Consider the following 22,326-nt stretch of genomic DNA (forward strand, 5'->3'; position numbering starts at 1 on the left):
GGGGCCCCTCTTTTTTAGAGACAGGAAAGGAAGAAAGGAGAGGAAACAGATTTTAAGGTTCTTCAAGATACTGATTAGGTTGTTGCCTAATCTTCTTACATGCCTTTATCTCTGATGCCTAGCACAGTGCTCTGAAGGACCCTTTAAGGGCAATTGGGGTTAAGTGACTTGCCCAAAGTCACACGGCTAGTGTCAAGTGTCTGAGGCCAAATTTGAACTCAGGTCCTCCTGACTCCAGGGCCAGTGCTCTATTCACTGCATCACCGAGCTGCCCCAAGGTTAAGTAGCTTACCCAGGATCACAGTGCTAATCAGTAGTGTCTAAGGTAGGATTCCAACTTGGGTTTTCTTGACTAAGTCAGTCTAGCCTCTCCATTGAGCTCAGTAAGTGCCTAACTTTTGCTTGCCTGCTCTCTCCCTTCCCTCAGGCTATGGAGTATGTCCAGCAGTGGTAGTGGAAAGAAGACCCAGCCTCACACTGTTGTTCATCCAGAGATGAGAACCAATCAATAATCAATGAAGTTGGCATCTAAAACTTTCCCTTAACAAATCTTTTGCGCAACACTGAGGATAATGGCATGCATCAATAAAGAAATTGTTCTTGGAATGACAAAGGAGATTCTTGCTAGATATACATGGAGCAGTGGTGGGCAGGAAAAATGGATGGGAGTTTGGAATGCTGCTCCCTCCTGTCCAGCAAACAAAACCAAACAGGAAAACTAGGCCTCTGGAAACCTCATCTAGTGGTTCTCAAATCATCCCTGATTGCAAGGCAATGTGAGTGGTGAGGAAAGGGAGGCAACTTGTCTTTCTCTTACCACCAAATTCTAGACAGTTTCAAGAAAGTGAAGAACCTTCAAGAAAGAAGGTTCAAGGCAAGTGACAGCACCCCCAGCACACACCTTTGGTCTCATACTAATTTCTTAACCTTGACAACTCTAAAGTTCACAAAATATTTTTCTTATAAGAATCCTGGGCAGGTTGTTGGACTAAGCCAACAGATGTCTTGTTGTTTGGGTTTTTTTGAGGCATGAAGTGGTGGTTGGTGAGGGGAAGACAGCGGAATTACACTGGCACTTTTTCCTTTCCCAGTTAAAAGGCACTGGGGGATGAAGAACAAGGGCCTCAGTGTTTACATACAGGTCAGAGGCACTCCTTTGAAAATCTGCTCTGCTTTTGAGCTGGGTCAGATAAGTCTGCTTGCCCTGAAGGTGAGCTTCAGTAAGATTTCACCCGGCCTGAGGTGTGTTGATAGCCTGCACAGAAACACAGACACACACACACACACACACACACACACACAAACACAGACCACAGACACAGACACACCCAAGAAATCAACACAGAAACTATCTTGCTTTACAGGTCAGTCTTGGTGGTTTATTTTAGGCTTAGTTCTGACTTCACAACAGAAAGAAGGGCAAGAATAAATCCCTCTCCCCCCACTCCCCCAGCCCCCAACTTCATGTCAAAAAGTCTCCAGAAAAGCTGATCCCTGAAGAGTCTGAGGGAAGCCCTGACATAGGGGAAGGACTAACTCAGACATTCCTGAGAAGAGAGGTTATCTTCAACAGTGCCTTGTGTCCTGCTTCATGATCTGATAAATCCAGTTTGAAGATGGATCCACTCATCCCTCCTCCCCTCCAAAAAACAAAAACAAAAACCCATGACATCCTTTTTCTCCTTGGCAGGTTCAGGTAACAGGTCAGGGGCTAGTTAGTGGCAGTAAAACTCCCATCTCCACCACTGAGGTTAGCCTCTCAAACAGAACAGAGAGAAAACCACCAAGGAGACCACAGACCTGCTGCTTGTCATCATCTAGGAGGCCTTCCTTCCATATTCTGAAAGTAGCTTCTGCATTGGTTCAAAAGCCGTGAAGGCTATGCCTTCCCTGTACTTTGTGGAAATCCCAGGGAAGCCCCTGTCCCAGAACCTTCATGGCTGACTCCAGAAGGAGTGAATATGGCTATTTTTACAAAGCAGGGGAGGAGTATTAGCTGAAGCAGAAAGGGAGAGAACTCTTAGTGAGGAATGAATACTGGGCAGTTAGGAACCAGTGGCCTGTGTAGAATACATCTGGACTGCCACTCTCAGAATTACAGCAGCCTGGGAGCAGGAAGTAACTGGCCAGCTTCCGTCCTTTAATGGTGGAGTACAAAGTACTAGGGGAAAGACAGGTCCTGGCAGTACTCTCATTTTAATCCTCTCACATGATTTAGTGCTCAGGGGTTTCTAGCACATGTTCCAGGACACAGAGCAGGGGTTAACAGTAAAAAACTCATAGCGGGGGCGGCCAGGTAGCAGCAAGTAAGAGCACTGGCTCCAGTGTCGGGATGACCTGGAGATGGAATCCCGGGCTCAGACACTTAGCACCCACCCAGAAACACCTGGCTGTGTAACCTTGAGCAAGTTACTTAACCCCGATTGCTTAAAAAAAACCAAACTCATAGGGTCTCTCTTAAATGAGGCAATACAGCAGATAAGGTAACTATACTTTCTGTCTTTTAAACTTTTCCCAAGATCCATTACCAAGACTTTTTAATAGACACATGATTCTACCACAAAGAAGGGGGGCTCCCTAACTCTCCATAGTCTGAGGTATATTAGACCCCAAAGCCCTTCCTCTCACTTAGCAGGGAGGAGCAAATTGAAAGTTCACATGCTAAAAATAAAAAAAAGGTCACATTAAACCACAACTGTGTCTACATACAACTAAGAACCTAACCATCACTGTGTCTTCATCTCAGTGCAGAATTTTGGTTAAAAAAATAAAAAGTTTGTAAGTATGTGAAGGACCTTTGTATTTTTCTGTGAGGGAGCAGGATGAGGAGTTGCCACCAGGACAGAGATCCTGACTTGGAGAATACCCTAGGCCAGCCTTTTCTCCTGGGTACTATTTGGTCTGGTGAGAAGCCCTTGAGATAGGTTAGAATCACTGTTAGAATCACTGTTAGCAGCTCCTGGCACTGCCAGGACCTTGTTTCCACAGGCAATCCAGGGGGTGGAGTAAGAACAACAAAAGTGGGCTCTTCATTCATGGCCCAAAAATAAAAAATACAATGGAATCCAGTCCTTTGGCAGATGAAGACAATAACAGGGAGGCAGGAGATTAGGGAGCTGTGGGCAGCAGGCGACATCATGGTGGGTAAGGGACCAGTGAGTGAGGGAGTGATATGTTCCCCCTACAATCCACATACTCATAGCTTTGGAAAGGCAGTTGTTGTGTCCGGCTCAGGGAGGAGTAGGTCAAGGTGCCCCTGGAGAGGAATAAGGCCATTATGACACCTTGGGTAGGAAGTCTTTCACCTCCAAGAAGGCATCTGTTATTTTGGGTTTCTGAGGCCACCTTCCCCTAACTTGTGCTCTCATTGCCATTTGGGGACCCTGGGGCTCTCAAGGGAACCATGGGACAGTAACAACTCCATCTCCCCCATTCTAGCTTCCAAAAGGCCCTTGGGCATTTAGGAAGATGTATGTATCTTAAGAGCAAACCTGAGGCCTGAAAGAGAGCTGGGGTCTTCAAATCCAAAGGGCATTACAAAATCACAAAAGTTACCCCTTCCACTATACCCGAAATCCTCCTCTGCCAGAAAGTTTTCTCTCTGTAAAATGGCAACTAAATGAATGGGGGGGGGGGGGAGCTTAGAAGGGAATGTGAGGCAAAGTTCTCACCCCAAAACATACTTACTGTATGTGCTGAAGTATATTATGGACTTTGATTCTTTTCCAGGAACAGATTTTGCTTAGAGATTAAGAGATACACACACACACATACACACACACACACACACACACACACACACACACACGTACGTGTTATTATTTATACTAGCAAGGGTGCCTTGTACGGAGGATATAGATGTATTCCTGGCCTCTGAAGACCTCAGACTGCTTCCCCTTTGTATCACATTCTATATTAACCTGTCATCACCAGCAGGCAGATGTGAGAGGGCTCTTGGAGCCAGGGGATGCCTGTATCTGTTCCTATCTATCTCATCCCTAGCTCTAATAATGAAATTGACTTTGCAACACCAACCTCCCCCTCCCCTAGGCCTTTCTACCAGGTACCCCAAAACATCTGCACAACACCCTTCAGCCTACACCAGCATTCTCCCCTAAGGACAGACTTCCTGAACTGCTTCTGGTTGTCATCCTTCATGCCCGAAGAGGACCCAAAGGACAACATGATTTCAGGGTTAAGGTACAGGGTGTACAGCTGTGGCTGCTCAGAAGGCTCTGCCACAGGCAGGACACAAATTCATAGACAAACAACTGCTTAATAGTTCCTAAAGTACCCAGAGTTAGGAAAATTCAGGTTATGTTTTTTTTTCCTTTTTGGAGGGGGGACGGTAGGGCAATTGGGGTTAAGTGACTTCCCAAGGTCACACTGCTAGTTTTTTTTGTGTCAAGTGTCTGAGGCCAGATCCGAACCCAGGTCCTCATGACTTCAGGGCTGGTCCTCTACTCACTGCACCACTTAGTTGTCCCAGGTTATGTTTTTAATATCACTTGAAGCCCAGTTCCAATTGGAAACTATCCCTTAGAATGCTTCCTAATGGTAAACTCATTTTGCTGGGTAAGGGGAAAAAATTTTGAGGGTTTTTTTTTGCAATACTTACTATGTGTTTTCATCAATTATCTTGCTGGTGACTGCATAGAACATCTGTCAATGAAACACATATTATCAGCCACAGCTATCATGATCCACCTTTGCCCACGACACACCTGGTGGGAAGGGTTAGCCAATTCAAGGGATGTCAGGGGTAAGAGTTACCTGTTCACTGCCCAAAGGGCCAATGTGCAAAAGCTTGCTTTCTTCCAACTGCCCCACGACAAGTGACAAGTGGAGGACCTCAATGTTGATCTGGGTCACTGTAATGGGGTAGTAGTTGTTGTTGGTAATATTAAGGGCATTCTAAAGAAGAAAACAGAGAGAAAGAGAAAGGGAAGGGGGGAGAGAGAGAGAGATGAGGTCAACCAACCATGCTCAGAGCAGACGACCAGATCGAGATTCTGCCTGAATGCCAACAGTCCAATAACCCAACAGTCTGACATCCTTAAATATCAGTTCTCAAGCTGTACAGGACCCTACAGTGGGCATCCATAAGAAACTTTCTTAAATCATTAAATGATCTAAAGGTCATGGATGCTTTCCTTAAAAAGCTAAAACTGTTTCATGACCAATTTTCACTAGTCAAGTGCTCTCTCTAGGCCTTTGGGATTCAAGACTTCCTACCTTCCCTGATTACAATTCAGATCATGTTCTTTCCTCCCCTTTGAGCTTTGCCTTTTAGACAAATTCCCAATCCTCACCTAAAGGGCCTTGCTGACCAGTCGATTAGGGTCAATGACTTGACTAGCCCCAACTTGACCCACAGTGAAAGTACTGAGTAGCAGGCTAGAAAAAATTAGTTAATAAAAACTGTGCCTGTTCAAGCCTTAGCCGGGGGGTGCCCACATATAACATACCGTAACATTGAGGAGGATGGCATCACCAGTAGAAACCACCACTGAATAACTTAGCCCAGCTGGCTGTACCACGATGGAGCGGGGAAACAAAAAGAAGAAGATGAGGGTCGACATCAGCAAGCAGGTGAGCACAGCCAGGGAAACATAGAGCTTCCTGTGAGAAAGCAAGGTCAGGAAGTGGGGAAGAGAATAGAAGAAGCCTGTGAGAAAGGGGAGCTTTTCAGTTTTAGGATCACTGCTGAGGTCAGTTCCATTACAGCAAAAACATTTTCCCAGTCAGGCAAGCATGTTAAGACACCTTGACTGTGCCAGGCAGGGTGCTAAGCACTAGGGATACAAACAGTGAAGGGAAAATCCCTGATAGAACTAAGGCCTCTCATGCTTCAGTTTGAGAATCTGGCAAAGTGTGGCCCAAATACTATACTGTAAGCTCCTGGAGGACAGGAACTGTCTTTTTTCATCTCTCTATCCCTAGTCCAGTGCCCTTTAAAAATTCTGATGTCTGAGATAACATCTCACACCTATCAGATTGGCTAAAATTACAAATGTTGGAGGGGATGTGGAAAAATTGGGACACTAATAGACTGTTGGTGGAATTGTGAATTGATTCAGCTGTTTTGGAGAGCAATCTGGAATTATGCCCAAAGAGTTATAAAGCTCTGTATACTCTTGACCCAGCAATACCACTATTAGGTCTGTTTCCAAGGTGATCAGGGAAAAAAGGAAAAGAACTTATATGTTCCAAAATACGTAAGGCAGCTCTCTTTGTAGTGACAAAGAACTGGAAATCAAGGGGATGCCCATCAATTGGGGAACTGCTGAACTAGTTGTGGTATATGATTATGGTGGAATACTATTGTGCTATAAGAAATGGTGAGCTGGTTGATTTTAGAAAAACATGGAAAGAATTGAAGGAAATAATGAAGAGTGAAATGAGCAGAACCAAGAGAACATTGTATGTAGTAACATCAATGTTGTTCAAAGAACAGTGAACAACTAAATTATTTTGACTATTATAAATTCTCAAATCAACTGCAAAGGACTCATAAAGGAAGATGCTATCCACTTCTAGGAGAAGAACTGATCAATGGAAGTACGTATTGTATGGTTTTATACACACACACACACACACACATACACACACACAACTGTGTCTAATTGTGGCCTTCTTTAGTTCGGGAGGAGGAGGGAAGGAGAAAAAAACACAAAAAGTGCACAGCAGAGAACAAAAAAACTCAGAAGTATAGACAAACAGGGTAGTTTTGAAAACAATGTGGATTATTTATTACATAGTTTTAAAAAAGTAGACAGTGAAATGGAGATTCATAGTTTCATACTGAATCCTCTTTTTATGTTATGCTGTACATGGAAATGGTTTTGGGGGGTTTGTTTTTTGTCTTTTTGTATTGAAGTTTAAAATGAAGTAAAAAAAAATTCTGATGTCTTTTCTTTTCCTGCTTATTAAGCATTTTTCTCCTACCAACTACCAAATAAAGGTAAGACAGAGGAAGGAAAAGAAAGAACGAACCCTTGTGTCATATAAACATAGTCCCAGGTAGCACAGCGAGTAAGAGCACCAGCTCCAGTGTCGGGATGACCTGGGGATGGAATCCGGGCTCTGACACTTAGCACCCACCCAGAAACACCTGGCCGAGTAACCTTGAGCAAGTCACTTAACCCCAATTGCTTTAAAATAAATAATCATAGTCAAACAAAACAAATTCCCACATGTCATGTCTAAAAATGTCTCTCATTTTGCAAATCAGTTCATCATCTATCACAAAAAGCCTTTAAAAGTTTGTGATGGCTACTAGTCTAAAAAAGTACTCCAGTCCTAGGACTAGTTACATTTTATTCATGTTTACATTATGACAAACCCTATATTTCTGTTCTTGGCATTAGTAACTTAAAATAATTCACTAAAAAAAAAAAAGATTGCCTCACCAGCATCCTATAAAAAGCCCATGTCTGCCCATAGTGTCTGGTACAGGAACAAGGGTCAGAAAGGATCTCTGTAGCACTGAAGCAGCCCAGACACCAACACTACTTGGGACAACTGGCCTGGACTGGAATGGGATGAATTTCAATTTGGACACGATTAGCAGCGTCACGTGGCAAGGCTTAATGATGGTCTCCAAAGTTGTAAAGGGCTACCACAGTAAAAAAGAGCATCCGATTTCCATCTCCAAGTCAACAAGGCAATCAAGTTTCAATTACTATAGAAAGGATAGTGATTAGGTGGTAATAATGTCCTGACAGGATGGAATTAGCCAGAACATCTCCTGCCAGGGAAGTCTTTCAGAACAGGAGAGGCCTACAGTACCATCTTTTGTTGTTGTTTTTGTTGTTGCTGTTGTTCAGTTATATACAACTATTTGTGACCCCCATTTGGGGTTTTCTTTTGGTTTGCCATTTCCTTCTTCAGCCCATTTTACAGATGGGGAAACTGAGAAACAGAGTTAAGTGACTTGCCTAGGGTCACACACTTAGTAAGTATCTGGGACCAGATTTGAACTCAGGTCTTCCTGACTTCAGGTCTAGCTTTCTATCCACTGCCCCACTTAACTACCCTGTAACTATCTTTACTGAACTGCCTAAAAGTAGGGACAGGGTTAAGAAGAGGGTGCTGATCTCTCCAAGTGTCAATGCTTATCTGAAGCAGTATCCTCTGAGAAGGGCATGGGTTTGAGCTGGAAGAGAGAGAGAGAAGACCACTGAATCCTTGGAGACACTACCCCAAAGTACAAGCAGCAGGGTCCAAGGCAGGGACAGTCATGACTATGTCATAGCCCTGGCTCAAAATGCCTTCGAAGACTCTCCATCATCTACCCTTAACCTAGCACTCATCCGGTGGAAAGGCAGCTGGGTGGCATAGGAGACAGTCGGTCAAAAATAAGTTACTGGACACCTACAGAGTGCCAGGTACTACGCTGAGTGCTGGAGTTGGGAGTTAGGGAGGCCTGGGTTCAAGTCCAGCTTCAGACACTTAGAAGTAGGGAGACCCTGGGCAAGTCATTTCACCTCACTCACCTCACTCTGTCTTCATTTGTAAAATAAGGGATGATAACAACAGCATTTCTCCCCCAGGGTTGTTGTGAAGAGCAAATGAGATAATGTATGGAAAGCGCTATGTAAGCCACCACTGTCATCCTTATTATTACTATTATAAAGGTTACAGATAAACACCTAGCTCCAGGAAAACTTCAAGTCTCTCCTAGGACACTGGCTGTGTGACTGGCACGTATGGTTGGGGCTTCTATGTCTGAGTCCCCCTACCCCCATCCCACTCCCTAAAACAAAATGGCATTCGAGGTTTTCTAATCTGATCCACCTCACCTCATACGGACAGGCAGGCCTATTATCTGAACACACTGCTGACATCATATTCCCTATGCCTGTAACAGTCCCAGCTTTCTTTCTCCTGTTTTTGTAAACCTAACTCCTTCAAAAATCAGTTCATTGTAAGAAAGTTCATTGTAAGAAAAATACATAAAGACTTGCAGAAAATAACAAAGAATGAAATGAGCAGAACCAAGAGAATGTTGTATATAGTAACAGCAATAGCATCTGAAGAATAACCATGAACGGCTAAGCTATTCTTAGTATCATGAGTATATACGCACTCAAATCAATTAAAAAGGATCAATGATGCTATCCACCTTTAGAGAAAAAACTGATAAGCAGAAGTATGTATAGTATGGTTTTACATATATTATACATATATATTTACATATACATATATATGTGCGTTTTAAATGGTGGCCTTCTCTAATGCAGGTGGAGAGGAAGGGACACAGTATAGAATTTTAAATGGAACCAAAAAAATTAAATTAAATTAAAAAACAAAGAATTAATTCAAATGTCAACTCTTTCCAGGGAGGCCTCCATCTGGAAAGGCTATTTCCCTCCCTTAAACTTTGGTCCCACTTTTTTTTTTGCTTTTTAGAGGGCAATTGGGGTTAAATAACTTGCCCAAGGTCACACGGCTAGTGTTTTTGTTTTTTTTGTGGGTGTTAAGTGTCTGAGGCCAGAACCCAACTCAGGTCCTCCTGACTCCAGGAGGAGTGCTCTACTCACTGCGCCACTAGCCACCCCAAGCTTTCTTTATAGATATAATTCACTAATATTATGTTCCATTTTGAGTCTATCTCCCCTACTAGACTCTAAGGGTCTGGAAGACAAGAACCATATCTCAAAAAGTTTGTGGAGTGAGTAAGAGGAGGCACTTACGTTCTCCTGGGCTTCAGCCTCTGGTCCCCATATGGAATGAGTGCCACCAGCTGCTTTTCCAGCTCTGCAGAGACAGAAAAAGGGAGCAAAATGTACATAAAAGATTTGCAGTTTCATGTGTAATCCTCTTTTTTATTATACTATGTTACAGAAATGTTTTTATTATTCCATAAATTAAAAATTAAATAAATTTTTAAAAAAGAAAAAGAAAAACATAGTGGGAAGGGGTCTTAGGGAAATAACTAATTCTAATCCTCACATCCCAGCCCCTCAGGAAATCTCCACAACTCCACATAACAAAAGGGTAGGACAATTCCACCTTTGGTCTACAGCACAATATGGGCCCCAGGGGACCCCTGAAAGTCAACAGCTTGGCATCTACCCTGACAAAATGAGATTTTTCAATAAACTGCACTATGAAAAAATCCCTTTAAACCACAGGATGATAAAATATGGAGCTAGAAGGAACCTTGAGATACGGAGTGAATAAAAGATTTCTCTATTACCCAACCTGACAAGTATTCTAAACTGCCATTTTCTTCAGATCTCAACTCCATCTCTTGAGAAATGACTCTGCCTTCGAGTTTACTGGAAAGACCAAAAGGGTTCTTCACCTTTTTTGTGTCATGGCCTCCCTTGGCAGTCCTGGTATGGACTATGGACCTCTTCTCAGAACAATGTTCTTAAATGCATAAAATAAGATATATAAGATTGCCAAGAAAATAAATTATGTTGAAATATAGTTATTAAACAATTAGGAAGAAAAAAAACAATTCATGGGTTCCAGGTTAAGAACTCTGATTTATTATAAAGTCCCTCAATTTCTCTTCATAGTGTAAAAACCATCTTGACCTGTTTCTTTCCTCCTTCCTTCCAGGTTTAGAGGATAAGTTTATCCACACCCATGGCAAAGCTAACCCCTCAATTTGTGCCCTCGATCATATCCCCCTTCTACTAGAAGTTCCTCAGAAGACCTATCTCCTTACTATCTTCAAGTGTCCCTTCTCTACTAGCACTTAGCTGTTGAACCAGAATTATTCTGTATTTCTTTTTTTCATGTGTGTACAAGCTGTATCCCTCCAGTAGTTAAGCAGTTAGGTGACACAATGGATAGAGGGCTGTGCCTGGAGTTGGGAAGACTCATTTTTCTGAGTTCAAATCTGGCCTCAGACATTTACTAGCTGTGTGACACTGGGCAAGTCACTTAACTCTGTTTACCTCAATTTCCTCATCTGGAAAATGAACTGGAAAAGAAATGGCAAACCACTCCCATATCTCTGTCATGAAAATCCCAAGTAAGATCACAAAAAGTTGTACATAACTGAACAACATGACATCATTTCATTCCCAGCCCATAGGAGATGCATGATAAATGCTTATAAAACCAAACTCTCAATTAAATACTCTCCTTCAGATTTTTGCAGGAGGAAGGAGACAAACTTTTGAAAAAATCTTCATACTCTAAATGGGTATTGCCTGGACAGATGAAGAAACTGCCTGAAAATACTGAAGAGCTTGAGGGATTCAACCAAGTTCCCTCTAAGGGCAAGACTTTGGGAAGCACCCCTGGAACCCCATGCTATGGTGGAAGCAAAAGGCAGTCATGACATAACTCATTATCTTTGACCCCAAACCAGCCCCTCTTCCAAATTGTCCTATTTCCATCACTATCCTGGCCAGCACCCAGGTCTTTAATCCATCCTCCACTCCTCACTCTCCCTCACTCCACACTTCCAATTACTTGTCGGGTCTTGCTGATTCTGTCTCCACATCTTGACTCCAGCACCCTTGTCTCCGCTCATATGGTTATCATCCTTGTTCAGGCATCATCATCTCTTCTTGACTGCACTACTGCAAAAAGCCTACTAACTGGGCCTTCTTCCACACGACTATCCAAGGGATAGTCCTCAAGTACAGGTCCAAACGTGTCACTCCCCTAACTCAATAATCATTTACTAAGTGCCTACTAAGTACCAGGTACTATGCTGGGATAATTCACTCCAATGGCACCTCTAGGATCCAATATAAACTCATGTTTAACACTTCACAACCTGGCTCCAAACTTCAAGATTTGTGTGTTCTCATCACATATGCATATATCACCCCTTCATATATTCTTCACTCCAACCAAACTGGCTCTCTTACCTTCCTTCACATCAAATTCCACCTCCTGCCTTTGCTGTTCTCCCATGAGTGGAATTCCTTCCTTCCTTCTTATTTCTCCAGTTTCCTTCAAAGGTCAACTCAGGTATCACCTACTAGAAGAGGCCTTTCCTGATGCCCTAACATGCTTGTGCCTGCCAGAAAAATTAAGCCTATTTTGTATCTACTTTTATATGTATACATTTCTTCCCTCCCATGCAAGCTCCTTGAGAGCAGGGACCATTTATTTCATTTTTATCTGTGCCTAATATAGTGCCTAACACATAAGGACCAAGTAGATATCACAGTTTTTACTTTGAAATAAAAATCTTTATCCTACTATCCATTCATGTAGTTATGAGTTATTCTTAAATTCTAGTCTTCTAGTGCTTAAATGTTTCACTGATTTACTTCAGGACACTAAAATTTAGACAGCAGGAATATGGTTTTAAAGCATGCCTCCTGGGGGCAGCTAGGTGGCACAGTGGGTAAGAGTGCTGGCCCAGAGCCGGGAGACCTGGGATCAGTTCCAGCCTCAGATACTTAACACCCACACAAAATAATTGGCTGTGTAACCTTGAGCAAGTTTCTTAACCCCAATTGCTTAAAAAAAAAATGCATGCCTCCTCCTTGATAGTGCAGAGCAACACTCAAGGTAACAGTTGTCTCTTATCTCCCCTTGCCTCACCTCCCCAGGCACAAAACCCCCTGGTTACAGTTTGGGTAATCTAATCAGAATCTATCTGTCCATGGAAAAATGAATAGCCAAAACTTAAGGGCAACTCTGGACACAAGGATCCAGATTTAGGCCTAGCTTGCTCTATGAAAACTCACTGGTTTACAGGTTAAGTTCCAAGCTCAGGCAAGGGAAAAACTCACCACCTGGGATCTCCCCTGTCCCCTGGCAGGTGGGGCAGGTCACAAAGCTTGAGTCAGTTGAGCCTGCACAAGGCACACAGGACAGGACAGACTTGCTGCCGTTGATACTAGAATAACTGGAGGCTTCACTACCAACCGTTGGGTCCTGGGTCAGGATAGATTTGCTTTCACCATCTTGAGAGCCAAACCTGGAGATTGTCTCACCCATCATGAAGGAGATTTTCACTTGTGGGAAAAGAATAAAGTTTTGTGATCAGTTTTTGTTCTTGCGACATAAGTTGGAAGGATTGTAGAGGCTGCCTGGTTTTTTGTTTATTCTCCTGGAAGCTTCCTCCCTTTTCTATCCAGATGGGTAAGCAGGAAAATGCCACAAATTTCCTCAATCCTGTTACTGCTCCACAAAATTGAAACTTTAACTTTCATCCTTTTTATTTTAAGGTTTCATTGATGCTTTTTGAATGTAATTTCTAGATATAGTGCACCCTTCTCAAATGAGCCTTTTCATGTATAAAGAAAACAATTAAGCAAAACCAACCAACACAGAGACATCTGATGGTGGGACGGGGGTGTAACACCTGTACTCCCCACCTCTTGGTGAAAAATGGGGCTCTAACCTTTTTTTCTTTCCTGCCCGGCACAAAAGTTAGAAAGCAAATGAAAACAATTCGCTTATACGGTCGGTCTTTCTCCTTTCAAAAATCTCCTATCATTCAAACTTCTTTCGTTTTCTGAGGAGGAAAAAAGCAGTTGTTTTCAGTCGGGGAAACGAAACACTTAACTGACTTTCTAGATAGTTAAGAAGTCGGGTTTCATATCTTGAAAGGAAAGAATTGGGGGAGGTTGAGATCTGAGAACTCCCTTTTGTTCTTTTGGGATAAAGTTGATGGGGGAACCCAGTGGGGGCTGTTGAAAAGACCGAAAACTGGCGGCGACCCCAAAGCCCAAAATAAAAGCTCTTCCATCGAGGAAGCTAAGACTCCACAAACCTGGGGGAGCAGGCAGAGGCCTCGGAGGCCTCGGCGGGCGCTGGGGATGGGAGACCCGCTCCCCAGGAGGAGCTGATGGGAACCGACCAGGACCCCCTGCCCAAGCCTCTGCTTGCCGGAGGGGGTGCGGCGCAGGTGTGTGATGTCTGCGATCAGGCCCCCCTCCTCAAGCCTTCGCTTTCCCAAGCGGGGTGGGGGTTGGGGGAGAAAGTGGAAGTGACACTGTGCGGGGTTTCTGGTCCGGTGCAGGCCAGGCGCACGTGGGCTGGGATGTTGCGGTGCGGGAACGTGCCAGTACACCCAGAGTGGGGCGGGCTTATTAGGCGTGGGCCAGGCGAAGTTGGCGCTGTTTCAGATAGGGAAGGGGTGGCACCCACTGCCCACTCCCTGGGAGACGGGTAGAAGGGAGGGAGCCCAGCCTTAGCGCAAGGCCAGGGATCCCGGAGGGACCCACGAGCTCCTTACCCGGCGGCGGAGGCAGTAGCCCAGAATGTCCAGCTCTCCTGCCAGCGCGGGCGGGCCCTCTGCGATCAAAGCCCCAGGCCGGGAGTGGGGGCCCCGCCCTCTGGAACCACCCTGAACCAGGCGACCTTCTTCCGAGCTCCGCCCCCGCCCAGCGAACCAACTTCCACCCCGGCCGAACGCCCGCCCCTCCCCCCACATCTCCTTAGATCAACCAGCCCAGGCTGAGTTTAAGCGACCTTTATTAGACTATTTCAACAACAGGTTGCGTTACAGCTGCAGAGGAGCGCGGCCCAGCCCCGGGGCGCCACCTGGACCTCCACCATGAAGCCCGCTTGGGGCCGAGTTGCTCAAATGGCCCCTTCTGCAAACAGCAAGCTCCAGGTGCCATGATCATCCGCCCTCTGCCTAGGAGCCCCTATAAAAATACCTTTTAAATAAGAAAACAGGCTTCCTGGCCAGACAATCTGCATCCCACAGCTTTAGTAGCATTCTGGGTTATACTGTAAATAATTTTTCCTTATTGGTGGCTAATGATTGATTATAATCATCCTGTTAATTATAAATACCAATCAGGTAAATAACACTATTTAACAACCAATCCCTCCCTCATTGAATCAAATACGGCAGGGCTCTCCGTCCCCCTCATCATGAATATTTCAGTAATGTTTGTAAAAGAATACTCTCATCTCAGACCACACCCAAGACTGGGTGGAATCCAAACTTTACCCAAATGGGGTTTTAAAAACGAAACCTCTTAACTTCACACCCTGAACGGGTTGCATTGCTAAACTGTCCCAGGGTGCACTGCAAAACCCACTTGTACACCAGCCTTTTTATTGGCCCAAAGGCTACTTCTGACCAGTTTCTGCTAAAAGACAAGTACTCCTGTGCCATATACTCTCATTTGCCCATCCCAAACTCTATTGGAATATAGGACTCTGTCTCACTCTTTAAAATATTCCTATTTTCCCCTACTCTATCAAAAAATAAGAGGATCTCTCCATCATCATTAGGGGAAAAAGTATTCATTAAAATTGACCTCCCCCTTATCTTTTAGTTATGTTAGCAAAATATTTTATCCTACCTATTTTTCTTAAAAATTTTTTTCCTTAAAATGTAAAAATACTACAATTGATGCTGCTCAGTAGGTGCTGGTGAGTTAACTCCTCCTACCTCTTATACCAATAAAATCCAGGAACAAAGAAGGTGGTTACTCTTTAAAATGTTACTGAGAATCTTTGAAAAACAGACTTTGCAGTGACTGCTATCTATCTGTTTTTCTTCTTCATCAAGCAGATTTTGTGTGGTAGTAGCAGTACTAGGCTTGGGTGTCATCTCAACACCCAGGAGTGAGGCTGCCCTTTGCAAAGTTAAAGGAACTATGAGACTAACTTGATAGTGATCTCTCTTCCCAAGGGCTTTCATATTAAACCACAACACATCAAAACCAACCAGACAAAAATATCAAAACCAGACAAACGAACTCAATTTCAGTACAAGGAGAACATTTGTTCTAAATAAAGTTCAAACCATTCTTCAATGCTCTCTAAAAGGGAGAAATAGTGGGGAAAGAGTCATTAATCCAAATCAATTTTTAAATTGTCTTCCTACTAATCCAGTCTAAAGTAAAAATTTAAGTTCTGGTCTTTGATTGGATCCAAAGAACACTGTGATGCAGATGATGAAGTTGCAACGATGATCTACATAATCACTCTTCAGGTTAAAAAATAAGGAAGCAAGGTCCTTCTACCCCACACCCCAATAACAGAATAAAGTCATCTCTGAGCAGCAGGCTGAGTTATTTAATACAACAGTTCCCTCAAGTCGAAGGCAACTCCTCAATAGCGGTGAGTGTACCAGTCGTTATTGTTGATCTGCAGTAATTCAGTCACAACCTGCAGAATGTTGTGGTTGTGCTTCTTCAGTAGCCTCAGGTTCAGCTGCCTATCGCAGAACCCCATTTCAAACAGATGGGCCATCAGGGCTGCTGTCTGATCTTCCGAAACGATAGGCTGTGCACAGGCAACAACAAAATCACTCCTTTACAATTTATTCAACCATTTCCTTCATACATTCTCTGCATACCTCTAGCACATTCAAAAACATCTTTTGAAAACACAATATAAGCCCCCTTTGAGTTACATGTATAGCAATGAAAATTGAGGGAGGGGGTGTCCAGGGCCTACAGGAAAGGAAGAGACAGTCAATCCAGTCAAGTCCCCTCATTTCAGATGAAAAAATTGTGGCCCAGAAAGTTTAGGTGACCTGCTCAGATAATACAGTGAGTGAGAGACCCAAATAACTCAGCCATATCATCTCTCAATATTTCAGAAGGAAGGATAATTCAAAAAGAAATATGAATTGGTAGTTATTCTTTAAGGAGTCAGAGGGGAGAAAAGAAGGAGCTTTGGAGAAATAGTTTCAAGGCAATAGATTATGGGTCAGAAAAGAAGAAAAAACTGAGACTGAAATGGAAATGTGCCAAAGGAAAACAGGACAGCTATCGAAAGATTTGCATAAAGAGTTATTTAAGAATATCTCTTTTTGATGCCTTTATGGCTTTCTACAATGGAATTGGGAAAAATGCCAATATATTCACTGGTGACCTGGGCACAGTTGAAGAAAATAACACACACACTGACCTGAGCAGTGACTGGTGGCCCTGCAAATAGGGCCTTGTAGGCAGAGGCAGCAAAAGACATAGCACCCTTCACCAGCCCTCCAGTAATGCTACTCCCATGGTAGTACCTGTGGAGGAAGGGCCAAGTTATTTTCAAGAGATAAAAGAAAACAAAAACCACTCCATAAGATACTCTGGACTCCAAATACATTCCTTCCCAGAAAATGAGATTTCTTCAAACACAACCACACACAACCCATGCCCACCCCCCACCCCCCACCCCTCCCCTTTAAAATTAGGTACCTTCATATCAATATTTCAAGTTCACATTTTGGTTCAACCCTTGGTTCAGTCCCACAGCTCCAAGGAACCTAATCCTGTACTAAAGAAACCTAATTCTACAGTATGGGGCTAGTAACCTCATACCTATGACAGCAAGTATACACCGTGAAGGAAAGGGGAGGAGAGAAGGAAGGGCAAGTAACAATTATTCTGAATTAGTCCAAGAGAAGCATCTCTCCTTCTGTATTCTACAAAGAGAAAGTCAACTCTGATACTAAAGCTATGGAAATGTAAATCAACAGAACAGACCAACAGAATTCCCAAAGAGAATTCAACAAATATTTGAGGATCTACTGCATAAAGAGTATTGTGCTAGAACTTTTGAAAAACACATTTTAATAAGATTGGAGTTTATGGAATTATGGATAGGAATGGAGCATAGTATGGAATTATGACAGAAAGTGCAGCATTTTGGTTGTATTTTAAAGGGCCAATAAAAAAGTAAACAAGTTGCAAAAAGGAAAATGGGAGGACATTCCAAGACTACAGAAAAATGTAAGTAAAGGCCCAGTGAGAGGAAAGGGTGGGGTTACGTTTCAATGACAAGCAGTCTACTGGTATGGGGACAGAGCTCCTGGAAGAGAATAGCTGTTGCCCTACCTAGAGTGTGGAGGGCCTTGAATAGTGAGTCAATGAAGAACTGTGAGCACCAGAGTCATATTATATATAAGAAAAATAAATGTGAAAGATAGTTTACAGGGGAGAGAAAACAGAACTAGAAACAAGCTGTCAGTAAAACTAGGTAGCTGGAAATGAACACTGTATCTAGAGTGGTAGAGGGATAAGACATTAGAGGACGGAGTTGAGAAAGATTTCAAAGACTGAATCAGCAAGATTTGGTAACTAGTTGGATTCAAGAGGTACAAAAGCCAAAGACAGTATCAGTTGCAAATGTGGGAGCTAGGGGGGTAATAGTGATGTCACAGAAAGAAGCATGAAGAACATGGGTGAGTTAAGCTAAACTCTGAAGACATTAAGTTTGGGATTCGAATGACAGATAAAGCTGTCCTATAGATGGGGGAGATGAGGGAACCCATCAAGGGGTCAGGCCTGGAGGCATAAATGTAGGAGTCAGCTGCATAGGACTGATGATTGAAACTGTGCATGTGAAAAAGATAGCTGAGTGTGTACACACACACACACACAACTCCTCTTGTGGTATATAAGCTTCGAGATCCTATGAAAAGGAGGAGAAGCTAGTGAGAGGCAGAGAAGGAGCAGGAAGGGGATAAGAGGGAACCTGGGGAAGTTTTTTGCACAGGAGGACAATAACTGAGAAAGCAACACTGGATCTGCAATTAGGTGCTAACTGGTGACCTTTGAAGAGAACAGTTTCAGTAGAATGGTAAAGGTCAAAGGCAGCTTTGTGAGGGGTTACAGAAAGAGTGGGCAGTGGAAACAATTTTCAGTAAGTCTGGCTATAAAGTGAACTTGGATAATCACTGGATTATGTATAAAGGAAGGACTAGAGAGATCCAAATATGTTTAGAGATAGACTGGAGCCAGACTGAAGGGAAAAACTGAAGATACAGGAAAGAAAGGGGAGCAGACTACTGAAGGAGGGACTCTGGAAGAGGTAAAAAGGGATGGGATCCAGTGCAGAGATAAAAGAAATGGCTTCAGCAAGGGGTAAGCAATATGTGTTCTCAGAAATAGGAAGCCAGGGTAAAGAATGAGTGATAATGTTGAAAAGTGTGTAAGATTTGAGACTGTACCCATTAGGGGGCCTCAATTTTCTCAGTTAAGTAGGAGGCTAATATCTGTTTTAAGGATGGTGAGTTGGGGGCAAAAACAGTTAGGAACTTAAGAGAGGAAAATGTTTGTTGCCCACGTGCTAAGTATGATCAATTTTCCTGCTTTAGAAGCATAGATGGGGGAGAGGGGTTCCTCAGAGGTCATCTAATCTAACCCCTCATTTTACAAATAAGAAAACTAAGGCCCAGACAAGTATTTGTCAAAGGTCACACTGGTAGTAAGTGATCTTCTGACTCCATATCCACTGCTCTTTGTCATGAAACTAAGAGACCTTTCTGGTTCCTACCCTGACCATAATGGAGGGAGGGAGAGAAGGAGAGGGGGAGAGGGAGAGAGAGAGAGAGAGAGAGAGAGAGTGTGTTTGGGGTGGTGGTGAATGGGGGATGTTTCAGATCTGGGAAGGTCAAAAGTCTTACACATAACTTTTGCTTTTTAAGTTCAATTTACTGCCCAACTATTTAGGAGAAATGGAAATGCAGAAAGAATAATGGATTGCTTTCATTGCTCTCTAGACACTGGCATAGGCACTCTTAAAATGAAAACTATATTAAGAGCCATCCAACTACTTCTGAAGAGGAGATTGTACAAGATCCAGTTACCTTGAGTTTTCATAGCTCTTCTGTCTACTATTTACAAGTTCTGATGAAGCCCTGGGCTCTGAAAGCAAAAGAATTATTGGTTAGAGACAGAAGCAGAAAAATGAAAATGAGTTTCCCAACTTCCCTTAGTAGCTATTTTGGGGACCAGAGAATTTTATCTCTCTCTAAAGTATGTATTTGGGAAATCCTGTGGATTTAGATAAATGATAAAGAAAAAGCATCCAGAATGCAAAGCTGCTATTAGATAGGTCTCCAGTTAAAAAAAAAAATCCCTCTTATCCTGTCATACAAATTAATGGTCTGTAGAATACTCCATCATCTCTTCAAATTTAATAACTAAGTTTGGGAAGAACAGAAAACACAAATACAAGAAACAACAACAACAAAAAGGTCAAACTCCAGGAACTCACAAAGAGTAATATAAAAAGATTATTCAGCATCTCCTATTGAAAGTAGTGAAGAAGGAGGGGCGGCCAAGTAGCACAACAAGTAAGAGCACCGGCTCCAGTGTTGGGATGATCCGGGCTAGGATTCTCAGCACCACACCCAGAAATAACTGGCCGTGTGACCTTGAGCAAGTTACTTAACCCCAATTGCTTTAAAAAAAAATAAAAACAAAGTAGTGAAGAAGGAAAAAGCACAAGTTCATCAGTACCTCCTCTTACTTGATCAGGAACTGGAGTAAATTCTTGAATGGTAATTGGCAAATCTGTTTCTGCAGAATTAATATTCTGAAGAGATGGACTGCTTTACAAAAAACAAACAAACACTGAGATACCCACAGAGATGTAATGAGAATAAAATCAAAATAATACAAATGCACAGGAAATGCTCTAACCTTGATTCTGGCTGCTTTACCCCAGGGTGACCTATAACTTGGGCCCCAGAGTTAAGTTCTAATAGCACTGGCTTCCTTTTCAGACAGTGTTCACTTAATACTTTACTACTCTTGCCTAGCAGACAGTCAACAACCGAATGTTGCTGAACTGAATATGCATTAAATAATGACAAATTCTAACCCCCACTTCAATGAAGGAGTTGATATAATTATAGTAAATTCTTGATTACTTTCCACACTAAATGATCAGTGGAGATAATGTAAAAATAATTTGTATATTTGCTTTTGAAATGCATTATGCTTTTTCTACAGTAGATTTAACTTTGATCATGCATTGTTTATGCTAACTTATTTTCACTGCCTCCATCTGTGACCCAAATAACATTAAGGGAGAGAAAGTTCAACCCCATAACAGGTATCAAGACAGAAGCCAGCTGATAAAAACCTTCTTGTAGACAAACTCCAAAGTAGATATCTAATCCATACAAAGACTATCTAATTAGCCTTTAATTTAATGTTGGCTAATATATATATTTAAGTTAAAGATCACATGGTACTGGGAAGTATAGCATCTATATCCATACTGTGCCAAGTGGGAAGAAAAAAATCTGTTCCCACGGTGAAGAAACATTTCAAGATCTAGTTGACTATTCCCTCAGCATCCAGCTGAGGGTAGAGGCAAATGATACCTGGGCAGTTGTTTTGGAGGCCCCACCACTTCTGGAGTCAGGAGCACTGCATCCAGAGTCTGTGATGTTGTCAGGATATCATTGATGCTGTGCCCTTGCAGCTGATTTTCCCCTCTAGGGAGCCCTTCATAAGCCTCAGCTGGCTCTTGCTCAGTCTTGACCACTTGCTCTAACTCCATGAGCTGCTCCAGACCTGGCTGTGAGAGAGCAGAACTATACATGGACTCCCCCAATGGGCGGCTTGTATCAAAGCACTCGGGCAGGATGATGATGTAATCCTCAGAAGAAGCAGAAGAGCCTTGACTTCGGACTTCATCTTTAAGTTCTTCCTCCTCTTCCTCTTCCTTCTCCACCACCTGGACAGTGTCCTTTTTTTCATCACTCATCAGTCTCTCCTCAGGAAGAATGGAATTTGCTAAAGGATAAAAGCAACCAACTTTTAGCTGCTCTGTAAGCACATGAAATTGCTGGTCAGAGCAAAGCATGAGGCATAGGCTGGAAACGGGAACCCAAGTGGGGATGGGAGATCAAGAACAGGCTGCCTGCTGGCAGAATCAGAGTGATGTTCTAGTCGGGAGAGAGAGCACTAGAGAGAATACCATCACAGCTCAGGAGAACAAGACAAGCACCCTTCAAAGAAGCATGGCAGATGGAGCTTAAAATGAGGAGAAGCACCATTACTATGACTGCTCTGAGACAGGAGCTCAGAAAAAAATTTTCCTGTTGGTTTACTGTAACCATCAAAAGGTTGAAAGAAATTCTGGATGATGAATCCTGGGTAACCAATTTAAAGTAGGCCACAATTATTGTTATGGGTCTTCAAGAAGGTCATTCTTAGAGTAGAGAATATAAACTAAATTTCTTATAACAATTTATAATTATAGCCTTATCAAATTCTTTAACTTTACTGGAAGCTGAACATGCTGGAAATAGATCAGCCACTGGCCTGGGCTCTGTCTTGTTATAATGGTCTTAGTTGTAATGGGATTTGACATCTAGAAACAATAAAAATGTACAACTTCACCCCCAAAATTATTCTTGCCCATGGCTGCAGCCATTTTTTCCTGTACTAATCCTCAGGCAGAAGTGGACAAATATTCTCCAATCCCCAAGACCTATTCTGAAGAGACCCCTGGACTCACATGAGGATTTCTCTTTGCTGATGCCATCTGATTGGACTAGTTGCCTCTCCTCAATTAGCTGGTGCTGGGACTCTCCGTCTAGAGAAGGGGAGAACTGAGTTCTGATGGTTTCTTCACTCCTGATACCATAATTGAAGTTGTCAGGCAGCATATGCAGAGAGCCTAAGGAGT

At 42.9% G+C, this 22,326-nt stretch overlaps 2 protein-coding genes across 14 annotated transcripts in view; both read right to left on the bottom strand.

Moving 5' to 3' along the window:
• Positions 1–1,353: 1,353 nt before the first annotated feature.
• Positions 1,354–14,322, bottom strand: TMEM106A (transmembrane protein 106A). Of its 7 annotated transcripts, XM_069067569.1 has the most exons (10): positions 14,171–14,322; positions 13,334–13,447; positions 12,720–12,944; positions 10,210–10,380; positions 9,699–9,762; positions 5,469–5,622; positions 4,774–4,914; positions 4,619–4,662; positions 3,688–3,741; positions 1,354–3,256 (listed from the first exon to the last, which is right to left on the bottom strand). In XM_069067569.1, exons 3-10 carry the CDS (start codon positions 12,928–12,930, stop codon positions 3,136–3,138), a joined length of 960 nt encoding a protein of 319 aa, XP_068923670.1. In that variant the 5' UTR covers positions 12,931–12,944; positions 13,334–13,447; positions 14,171–14,322; the 3' UTR covers positions 1,354–3,135. The 7 variants fall into 7 exon arrangements, with proteins under 7 accessions (XP_068923670.1, XP_068923672.1, XP_068923669.1 ...); XM_069067571.1 differs by lacking the exon at positions 13,334–13,447 and having other exon boundaries at positions 1,354–1,640; XM_069067568.1 differs by lacking the exon at positions 13,334–13,447 and having other exon boundaries at positions 14,171–14,321.
• Positions 14,323–14,392: 70 nt separating this feature from the next.
• Positions 14,393–22,326, bottom strand: part of NBR1 (NBR1 autophagy cargo receptor) — a 33,627-nt gene continuing 25,693 nt past the window's right edge. For 5 of the 7 annotated variants that reach the window (XM_069067586.1, XM_069067588.1, XM_069067587.1 and 2 more), the window contains 6 exons: positions 22,156–22,317; positions 21,014–21,428; positions 20,142–20,233; positions 19,487–19,544; positions 16,813–16,918; positions 14,393–16,182 (listed from right to left, as the gene is read on the bottom strand). In XM_069067586.1, the coding sequence (XP_068923687.1) occupies positions 16,009–16,182; positions 16,813–16,918; positions 19,487–19,544; positions 20,142–20,233; positions 21,014–21,428; positions 22,156–22,317 (1,007 nt within the window). In that variant the 3' untranslated portion in view covers positions 14,393–16,008. The remainder of the gene's footprint in view (positions 16,183–16,812; positions 16,919–19,486; positions 19,545–20,141; positions 20,234–21,013; positions 21,429–22,155; positions 22,318–22,326) is intronic. The other 2 variants (XM_069067590.1, XM_069067589.1) reach the window with 2 other exon arrangements.

This window comes from Petaurus breviceps, unplaced genomic scaffold, assembly GCF_028583685.1.
Source record: "Petaurus breviceps papuanus isolate PSGF00001 unplaced genomic scaffold, PetGlider_PUasm1.0 90750, whole genome shotgun sequence".
NCBI classification, from domain to species: Eukaryota; Metazoa; Chordata; class Mammalia; order Diprotodontia; family Petauridae; genus Petaurus; species Petaurus breviceps.

Excerpts from the sequence above, each read along its gene's own strand:
- TMEM106A (XM_069067569.1), bottom strand. The coding sequence starts at position 12,930 with ATGATGGGTGAGACAATCTCCAGGTTTGGCTCTCAAGATGGTGAAAGC. Across the intron at positions 5,623-9,698 it reads AGGCTGAAGCCCAGGAGAAC|GAAGCTCTATGTTTCCCTGG; the intron begins GTAAGTGCCTCC and ends GCTTTCTCACAG. Across the intron at positions 4,663-4,773 it reads GCCCTTTGGGCAGTGAACAG|ATGTTCTATGCAGTCACCAG; the intron begins GTAACTCTTACC and ends TTTCATTGACAG.